The 10,740-nt window shown below is 37.5% G+C and overlaps 2 protein-coding genes across 2 annotated transcripts; one reads left to right on the forward strand and one right to left on the reverse strand.

Moving 5' to 3' along the window:
- Positions 1–1,474: 1,474 nt before the first annotated feature.
- m17 (IL-6 subfamily cytokine M17) lies at positions 1,475–3,870 on the forward strand. Its single transcript, XM_043239900.1, has 3 exons — positions 1,475–1,678; positions 1,999–2,150; positions 2,665–3,870. Exons 1-3 carry the CDS (start codon positions 1,621–1,623, stop codon positions 3,121–3,123), a joined length of 669 nt encoding a protein of 222 aa, XP_043095835.1. The 5' UTR covers positions 1,475–1,620; the 3' UTR covers positions 3,124–3,870.
- Positions 3,871–5,547: 1,677 nt separating this feature from the next.
- On the reverse strand, positions 5,548–10,084 carry tescb (tescalcin b). The gene is made up of 8 exons (XM_043239901.1): positions 9,660–10,084; positions 8,814–8,883; positions 8,520–8,600; positions 7,702–7,841; positions 7,514–7,575; positions 7,278–7,385; positions 6,782–6,829; positions 5,548–6,645 (listed from the first exon to the last, which is right to left on the reverse strand). The coding sequence occupies exons 1-8, from the start codon at positions 9,721–9,723 to the stop codon at positions 6,568–6,570; spliced, it is 651 nt and encodes a 216-aa protein (XP_043095836.1). The 5' UTR covers positions 9,724–10,084; the 3' UTR covers positions 5,548–6,567.
- Between the last annotated feature and the right edge of the window lie 656 nt (positions 10,085–10,740).

The raw sequence follows: 10,740 nt of genomic DNA on the forward strand, positions 1-10,740 counted from the left end.
ATTCTGCGTATTTTTTTTTTTTTAGATGAAAAGCCTAAATAGGTAATTATGAGAAATACTTGAAGGAGACTGGGGGATTTCCTAAGACTGTCAAGTAAAGCATTTCCTGAGTGGTTTAGAGGTTAAGAGAAATTGCCTTTGATCTTTTTTGTCCCTAATAAAAAAAAAAAGCAGAGCTGTCTGCACGAATACTGCTGAATTTACACAGTTTCACATCCAAAGAGTTGGCAGGAGTTGGTAAACATTAGATGGGGGGTACCTTGGTAAAAAAGTGGCCTTATACTGTTCTCAAGACTGGGCGGGCCACACGCACATCCAAACCCCAGGATGTTAAAACAATACCAATACATGGGAAAGTGACCACAGTCGGCATAAAAGGGCAAATCCAACGCTGCCAGTTTCTCCTCCTTCCCAGTACACTTTACCTATAGTGCATGTTTTTGGTAAGACTTGTGGAAAGTACCAGGTACTGATCTACCTGTGTTTTGCTGAGAAGACAGCGATTTCCCCTGAGACTTACCACATCAGTGTCACACTTATGCAGGAACAACAGACTTCTTACCCAAGAAATTGCATTTATTTGCCCAAGCTTATGAATATATTTTTACAGATGTGGCCATGAGATCAGCCTTTAATTGGGGGACTGCAGTAAGTTTGTGCAAGTTCTAAACTTTTGGCTCTGGGGATTCCCTTGCAGGCCTGAGTTACAAAAAAATCCAAATAAAGCTTAGCTCGGTTAACATCAGATGCGTGTTTTTGCCCACTTTAGTCACTCTGCACGCTACTGTACATAAATGCAGTTGCGTCACAAATAAAGTTGAAAAGTGCAGCAAATCAAAGCGCAGCAAAGTCTTTGTCATCTTCCTTCCCTGTGTGTACTTCATAGATGGCTGAAATTCCCAACTTTGTGCTTTTGCGTCAAAAGATCGAAAGGTGTCAGTGAAAATCTGGTGTTGAGAAACTACCTTCCTATTACTAAGACCACTTCCTGTTGAACCAACAGGCATAGAGTTCAGAGCAAGGGTGGATAAGCGCTATGGTGGATGTGGTGGTTCCTTTTCTAATTTGCGTTGCTTTTATTTATTTAATTTTTAATTTAAAAAAGTGCAATGTCATTGACCGAACACAATGATAAACACAATTTAATGACAGAAAGTTGTGATCTCAAAATCCAGGGGTATACCCGCATACAAATGTTAATAAAGAAACGTAATCTGCTGATTTAGTGCTATCTTACGTACATGTCACATTGCGCAATATAAAAAAAAATGTTTTAGGATATGAGAGATAAGAGTAAAATCTCATCACAAGTTTGCTTATCTAACATCGAACGTAAATTTAGCTATGACAAATAGGCACGATTGCTCAACCTATCCAGACTCTGCATCACGTAAGTAGATACGGCTACACAAAAACTGGGTGGCAACTAGAGGGAGGGAACATTACACATAGTACATGTGATAATGAAGACGCAAAAAAAAAAAATTCTGGGAACTCTTGTTGCCTCAGAAAGCTGGCCGCGTCATTTCCTTCCAGTGACAAATTTGTGGTTTCAGTCTTTTAAAAACTTTTTCAGAGTTGTGATCATGACCAGTTTGAAACTTTGTCTGTGAACGGAGAATGAATTGTCATGTTAAGAACATGGTCTGCCTATCTCAGAGATCACAAGCAAAATTCAGTAAGTATTACATCCACACTGCACACATAACAACACGCTTACATGCATGCTTAACGATGGTCAGACGTGGAACATGCTGTGATTTGATTAATAACCCAATTATAACATACGCAAACAAATCATGCATGTTTGTTAAAGTATGTTGCATTTGATTGTTTTGAACGTATACTGATATGTGCACTCATAAGATGGACATCTGGTCATTCTGACAGCAGTGAATGTGAAGTTAAAGATTTACTACTGCATCTGTGAAAGGGTTGCCATAAAAAAAAATTATGTGTTTTGCGAAACATGACTTTAATTATTTTTATTTTTTTCAGGAATAATCATCCCTATTCTCATCTTGATTGCTGTTGAGTTAGTGCATCCAACAATGTCATGCAAGAATGAGAACTGCAGCCAGCTTCTTCACCGTAGTCTGAAGCTCACTAGGTTGATGAGCAAAAGGACAGCAGAGCTCTTAGAAACATATGTAAGTACTCTTTTTCTATAGTTACTTTTTTGAAAGTATATTTGATAACCTTTGCATATGACGTTTACGTCAGTGGTCCTAAATCAGTTGTGATTGGTACAACAAAGAAGAGATGCTCTGACAATGTGAGCCTAATATGGTCAACAGCTGCTTGGGTGGTTTCCGCATACAGTGAGGTGATTCCTTCCATTGACAAAATTGGACTGTTTTGAGAGTGGGTGGGAATATGCGGGAAACGTAAATTTAGCTTTTCGACTGCATATACTGTACATGAACAGACATAAAATGTGGAAATGAGTATTTCAGAAGAATAGTTAAATGTCATTCAAGACACTGAATGAGGCTAGGTTTCACAGAGTGGGTTTATTTTCAAAAATCAGTTTCTGCCTAGACCACCAGTTCTTAACCAGGCCCACTAGGGGGCCTCAAGATGGCTTAAAAAGATTGATCATAAGGCAAAACAGCTCAAATCAAGACCCAGGTTTCTTATAGACTCTTGTCTCCTCTCATACAGAAAGCCAGTCAAGGAGATTCTGCAGACCTGATCTGCGATATGCAAATGGACAATGTTCCAGTATCGACCGTCTCCGGCCAGACCCCGTCGGAGCGCATCTTGAGTGTTTATACCCACCTGAAAGAGTTTCTTCCGCACATCAAGACGGTGATGGAGCAGCAGAGAGACTTAAATCCTCCAACCAACCCTGTGGTGGAGGGGCTTCACAGTACGATTACACATGTTAACCACATTGCTCTGAAGGTGAACTGCATCTTACAAATCCTGCAGCCAAATATACCCATTCCTGAGCCAGCTGAAAGGCCAACGGGAATTCCCCCTGCGCAAAATATTTTCCAGCAGAAAGCCTATGGATGCACTGTCCTGTCTCGGCTTCAGGAGCTCCTTAGTCAAGCGGTTCAAGAACAGAAGTCTCTTAAGGGCAAACTGTGCAGAAAGAGGACCAAAAATGGTTCTTGATGAACTGACATCAATGACATAATTTATTCCTATTTATTTTTGTACATCTGCAACTATTGGAAGCCCAGAGTATGGTTTTTATTGATATATTTATTAATATAATTTATTTTTATTCTAACTGTCATATGAATATGCTGTATGTTGCCAAAAGTAAAGTTATGCAATAATAATAAAAAAAAATTCCAAAAGGACAAGAGCTGATAATGTTATTTGGCCGTCAACAGATGTCATGTTTCATCAGATGTTCAAGTGTTGCTTATTGCCCTGCAAGAACGAAGGGTAAAAACCACTCTAGTTACTCAGAATTTCTTAACAACACTCTATGATGTTATATATGCCGTCATAAGCAATTGTTTTGATTACAAGGAAATTTGCAGTGATAAACTGTGATGTCATGCGTTAGCCATATTGGCTTTTGTGGTCAATGCTAACGTCTATAGCATGACCTGAATAACCTAGTAAAATGTATATGTCTGAGACATCGCCTTCAGTTGAGACCATTTTAGAAGACAGGAAGTATAAGAGACTGATATCAGCCCATAATGACGCATTCATTTTACCACATCAAAAAGGGGAAAAAAACTGGCTAGCCGTCTCCACTGTCACAAGGTATGAGTAGCCTATGTGTTTGTGTCCATGTGAGTGAATCTCAAAGCATTGCCCTTGTAATTACCAGACTGTGGTCTGTACATTTCATGAATGCTTTCTGTGAATGTATGTATAAATTTTGATACTTATTTATATGAACCCTGTGTGTCGCGATTTGCATTCCTACCTTCAGAATAAACGAAACCAAAAGAAAGTTGCGTTCTTATTCTTACACTGTGTACAAATGTCGCAAAGTTGCACACATGGACGTTCAAAAGTGCTTCTGCCTTTCTTTCCATTCAGTATATTGCTGACACTTTAAATAACAACAAAATGTCATATTAGCTATATCACAATAGTAATATCATAGTGCCGTATGACACCAAAGAAGACGCAAAACTGCTAAGGCACATGGTATCAATAATTAATATTTTGTCTGATTTATTAATTAGATGTTGTGAGTGGGTGATTTCAGTAAAAAAAAAAATGCCATCTCAGGCACTTTGCCCTAGTCACACGCTTCTGTGGAAATAGAAGTAGGAAGATTCATTATAGGTCAAGTTGTGCATGGCAACGTTTTTCAGGAAAAACAGGGACAAGAAAAAAATGCTTTATCAGCAATACCCAAACCCATCGCCATTTTGTTAAACATGTTTTGTTATGCTAATACAATATTCAGTTGCAAAGTATTTTACACTTATCTCAGTTATATGTATGCATTGTCACGCTGAATCAATGGAGGCCTCCTGGATAAAAAAGGGGGAAAACATAAAAAGAATAAAAAATAATGAAAAAAGGAAAAAAGTAATGTAAAACTTAACGCAAACTACTAGGAGACGTAATATATGTGTGTGTAATGTGTATATGTATTATGCGTCTATAAAAACACAACATATATTTCAAATTATTTACATATGTCTAATACATTATTGTATGTAAACTAAAACCTTTACTTTGAATGCGATTAATCATGATCATTTCACATCAGTTGTTTTAATAAAAAGCTATTTAATACAAATTTTTATTGTCAAATTACAAGTTTAATATTATTTCCACGCGAAAGCGCAGGGAAGGAAACTTTTATAACGTAGCCATGCACACTCGCTAGTCTAAGCATCTATCGCTGTCGGAGACTCTAGCCTAACGACCTATCTGAACTAGGAAAGACGCACTCACTAAGATGCATCCTTCTGTTTGGGAAGTGTTCAGTGCATAGACAGATCGCCAGTTTCTACACTCATAAGTTTTGTGTGAGCTCTTACTAATCACGCAGATCCACCAAATTCTTAAATATATCTTAAATAGCCCAAAAATAGATTTTTCGACTAGTTCTAATCCTAATGGCTGGAGTTTTTTAAAACCTCTTTAATCAGCACATTCACAATGTTTTCCAGCAGCTGAATGGGCCTAATGGAAACTTCTGTCTTGAAGCTGCAAAACATCTGTAGCAAACAACACCGGTGATATTTGATATGAGGCAATGCATCAAACTTCCTGATGTCTGAAAATCTGATTTCTGTAGAAGCACAGATGGGGGTTTTGCAGCGGTGCCTGCTTACTAGCAAACCAAGGGAGTGGCATGAAACAGAAAAAAAAAGAGGGTAGTGGGTCACAGTTTTTCAGAGGCAGCTTGTGGTGGGGAAGACCCCCTAATCAAACAACAAACAATCAAAACAGGTGCTTGTGTGAGAACTTCTTTCCTGTCTAGTGTTGGCAACCTCACTTGACACTTTCACACGAAATATGAAAGCGATCCTCGTCTTTTTACCGACAAATACTGAAGAGCTCTGAGAAACGCTTTGAATTGTCAGGGAAAAAAAACAGCAGTGTCTTCGGTGTTGCAAGATACCGTTTTATTGTGGTAAATGCAAGTTGCAGGTTGATTCAATACACAGTGGGTGCGCATACAGTCTTTTTTTCTTTTTTAAGGTTCACATTTTTGCAATTTCAGAGTAAAAGCCAGTTTCATTTTTGCAAATAAAATGCTCTACATAGTTCATTTCTACCGTTTAACCTACATCTATACAATCCATGCGCTATTTATAACTGCTAACACAGCATCCTCTCTATTTCTCAGAGTCTGTTTTTATTATACGTGGCTGCAGATATTGATTAAAGGTCTTTGGTGTCCACTAGCAGTTATAGATTATGGTTGTCATAGTGTTGTTAATGGTTTTAGAATATTTTACATTGTTTGTATTGTAATGTCTGTTGATACACTTCTAATTGCTCTTGCAAGAACATGCTGAAACATGCTTATTGGTTGTACAAGTACCTGAGTATTTCTATATAGACTGACATAAACAAAGCTGAGACATTAGCAATATCTGCTGGTTGATAGGAGTAACTGCAGTTCTTTTTTTGAGACTATGAATTCAAGTATTGTTTTAATTTAGTAGAATTGCACATAAAAAAGCACACAAAAAATGCTATTGCTATATCAATGATATGATTGCTCTCTACAGGATTATTATTTTAGTGAAAATATATTATTTGGTAATAAGCATTCAACTTTTTTGGAATAGTAGGGTATATAGGTTATTCAAAGAATAAAGAGATATTTTAGAATAAAGACATAATAAAAGTAATTACAAAAATTAAGTCAAATTAATAAATACACGCCTGCATAGTTTTAATTTTAAAGTACCATAATTATGTAATATTTGCATGCAAAGCAAAGAGTTTCAGATTTCCACGCACACTTTACTTATTGCTTTTCAACTTTTGTAAAATACACACTCTGAGCGTCCTACCAATAGTTCATAGAACTAAAGATCTCATCTAAGAGCCTCATCTAATAAAGTGCTTATTTTACCGGAAAATATATATTTAGCCGGCAAGTACCTGGACAGAATGTTACTTGCACAAAACAGTCGTGTCCATGTTTAAGAAGCGAATGTGCATTCTGGTCTCGATTTCAATTCCTTTAAGAATCTGTTGAGCAAAAAAAGAGAGTGAAGGCAGGTTGCATCAAGTCTTACGTGATCAAATGAACATCTTATGTTTACACATGTTGTATGTGATAATCCAAATGCTACATTAGACTATATAAATAGCCAAACTGACAAACCTTCAAAAACTGCTCAAATGTTATTCCTTCGTAGAACTCATCAGGTGCCTGAAAAAAACAAACAAGCAAACGGGCATATTAGCAAGAGACTGTCTGTGTGTGTGTGTGTGTGTGTGTGTGTGTACACATACTTATCAGTACTACAGAGGAATTTTTCCCCAGAAGTGAGCTAAATCTTCCATATAGGGTACATTCAATCAAGGACATATTCATTTTACACTACATTGTAAATACTTTATTTAATAATTATATATCTAAGGAATGGATGAGTGAATGAATGAATGCATGGATTAATTAATGCATTTCACAAATTCAAGGTAAAACCTAGGCCACCCCAGGTCACTCACTTAAAAAAAGTGCTTCATGCGGTAACTGTTTTTATTATTATTTTACAGCACTCAAAAATATGAACAAATCTTATACATAGATATATTGATGTAAAGTTGATATATTTGTGTCCATGCGATGTTGGCGATCCAGCCTCTAAATAACATACCATGGGACCTACTGAGATACTGGCAACCTCCAGCATTGCAGCATCTGCAATGCCCTTAGCGGTCTCTCTTCCAAGAGCTCCACTACGGGACAACAACTCCTCTACTACCTAGAGAGGAGAGACCACAACACTACTGACAATCTGTCAAGATAATTATGGACTACCCACACGTACACACGTTTTACACATTTAAGATTTACTCAGATTAAATTACACAAAAATGGGTATTTTCTTACATGTCTGTATTCCTCCAGTGTTATGGTTCCATCATTGTCGGTGTCATGCATGTTGAACAGGACTATTAAGAAAAAGACAGTACTATATCAGTTCTGTTGTGACTTTATGGCTCAGTTGACTGGTATTTTATCTCCAAGTATCTTAGTTCCCAGAGAGTGTTTTGAATATAATTTCTGCATGCCCTTACAGCGCAGTTTGGCTCTTCTCATTTCTTCTCTCTGCTCCTCTGTGATATGATGGGTTGGTGCTCTGAAGTATGACATGACGGTAAGGAATTCCTCGAATCCAATTTCTTCTTCAGACCCCACACCATCTTTCTTAAAGTTCCTGTGTGGAACAAGTGCGGACAGTAATGTCTTACTGATCTGTATAACTTCTAATTTCTGGATATTTAACGTCACCATTATGGTTTGTGGACTGCAGATGATTTTGAAAGAAACTAGTGCTGTCGATTAATAGCATCCAAAAGTTTTTGTTTACATTATATATGCGTGTATGGTGCACATTAATTATGCATATATAACATGAATATATATATATACTATTTTGAATGCAATTAATCATGGTTTTTTTATAGCACGAGAAAAAACAATCTTGAAAAAAAACGACACAATGTTGTAGCATGCAGATCTACATACGGCATTTTTTTTTTTTAAAGAAGACGAAGATGAATTGTTTATTTTTTAAATAATGCATTACATTTAGATATATAAGTAAAATGAAAAATTCTTGATAATAATGTTATAATAATACATTTAGTTTTATGTAGTGCCTTTAAGTTATTTCTCACAGAGTCACAGAGCCACAAAAGCCACATTTCCAAAGCAGTAGCCATATAAAGGAGAAAAAAAAACACAATGCAACAAGACTTCCCTTTACTATTAAGGCGTTGCTTTACATGCGTGCTGAATGAAGAAAGTGCCACTGATATCTGTGATGTTTCTAATGAAATCTCAAAAATGTGACGTATTACCAAACATATACAGAATATAAATAAGCACAAACCTTCTATCGAAGAAAGCTTCTATAATCTGGGACCGAATTGGGTTGCTTTCCAAGTCTTGAATTGTTTTGAGGTCATCTCTCCTTTAAATTAGATTTGACAAGTAAATGGCAGGCATTATAGTATGTACCTTGTACGAAGATAAACATATAGCCAAACCACCTAGGCAGACACATGAATCAAGCATAATATTCAGTGCCAGCAAAACTGGTTTGATTCTCTGATTCTTTTCATTCTGTTGCAACACTAAGGCATGTGCAGTTCTTCAGAATGCTCCCCGACTGCTTTCAGATTACCGTAATGTTTCCTCGTTTTGGCTGAGCTGCTTAAAACGATTGTGGAGGATTGCGATCTGCTCCAGCGAAACTGAAAGAGAACGAAAATAATAGAGGTGGATGAGTCACCAGCTGGCACCATGCACTGCGCGTGAACTTAACCCAGCTGCAAAAACTTCTTTAAGACACCTCACACACATAGTTGCTGTCTGACTGACTCCTCTAACTGAATTATGAATGATCACATGAGACATGTAGTAAGTAATCTTACAGAGATCACTCATCATTTGCTCACCCTCATTTTGCTCCAAACCCATATGACTTCATTTCTTCTGCAGAGCACAAAGGGGATTTTAGAGACTGATAACATCATTGTTCACTTACATGGAAGAAGATGAAAGCGAGCGGCCGTCATTAAGGCTGCCAGAAAAAAATACCCATCTGTCACATGGCTTTGGAACAGCATGAGTGTGTAAACAATGAATAGCTGAATTAACAATTTTCCATGGTACACGGTTTATGTTTAAGTCCATATTTCGGGTCTGCAGCACAGAGGTATCACACCGAGCATCCAAAACCAGATTGGTCTTCCTCTGTCCACATAAGCAATTATGAATGCCAATAACAAAATATCAACCTTAGATACTAAGTGCTTTCCAACAGGTATGCTTAATGTAATACCAAATGCACATGCAGTAGAGATCTGAGCTGTAAACTACACCAGCTTAATGTTTACACTGAGAGAAAGAAGATACTTCCAACATGTCACCGACGCACGTTTCCTGCGTAAATGCTGCTGCGTTTGTCAGATGCAAAGGGTTATTAATTGAAATTAATCATAAAACCCTTGGTAACAGCTATACTCACAGCCTGTCTTCTGTGACAGGGTTCGATATTGATGGTCGTCCGGCAAAGACTGGAAGCTTCCCATCACGACAGTGATCCTACGCCAATTAAAAGAGTGTCTGCGAGTCTGTTCCTCGATCTTCCGGGGGTTTAGGTTTCACACACCAGTGTTTGCCTCGCAGAACAAACGCATGCAAATTGCATCTGTGTCCGGCGAGAACGAGAACGCGTCCCCTGGGTCCTAGCGCCGCGCAAACAGCCTCTTAATCAACCGCTGCTCAACCTGCTTCGCCGATGCAGTTTCTGCTCGTTGATCACGCCCAAACCAGATATTAAAATCTAATCAAATGTTGTGTTTGCGCAACGAAGGCTTGAAGGGAAGGGAGCCGCCACCTCGGCCGCGTTCATTCATAATGCATGTCACCGGGAGAGGTGCAGCAGCACGGAAACGAAACACTGGCGAGAGGGACACAGAAAAGCTGGGTTCGATAAATTGACGGCATGATGGCAAAAGGAGGATGTGTAGGCCTTATTAGCATTCTCAACCAGTGGCATTTGTTTGTGTTCAGCTTCAGGCAGTAACAGTGAGCACTCAAGTGACCCAAACTAGATTATCTTGACAAAACAAGCTTTTAAGCATTAAAAAGATAGAAGCCCTTAACTATTTTTTCCGGTACAAATGAATAAACGTTCTTAAATCAGCATAGCATGATGTAATATTTAAGCCATGTTTTCTGGAATATATATCAGAATTGTAGCACGTTTATGCTTTAAACAAGAAACAAAAATCTGCCAGTGGGGTGAGAAAACTATAAATTTATAAACTAATTGGACAATATTATAAACCATTAAAAATAGAAAATATATTTTTTTTACAATGCAAAGGTATGAGTGAAGGTAGTCAACTTTTATGTAGCTTTATGTTAATTTTTTTTTTTTTTTTTAAAGCTACTGTGTCAACAACGCTTGATTTACAATTTATATAAGGTTTGATATCGAAACCTAGGCTACTAAACCTGAAAAGCAGTAGGCCTACTAAATTTAATTTTAATTCAATTTTGTTTTGTTATCAATCCACCACACGATGGCAGTAAAGATTATG

The sequence above is a fragment of the Puntigrus tetrazona genome, chromosome 5 (assembly GCF_018831695.1).
Source record: "Puntigrus tetrazona isolate hp1 chromosome 5, ASM1883169v1, whole genome shotgun sequence".
Lineage (NCBI taxonomy): Eukaryota > Metazoa > Chordata > Actinopteri > Cypriniformes > Cyprinidae > Puntigrus > Puntigrus tetrazona.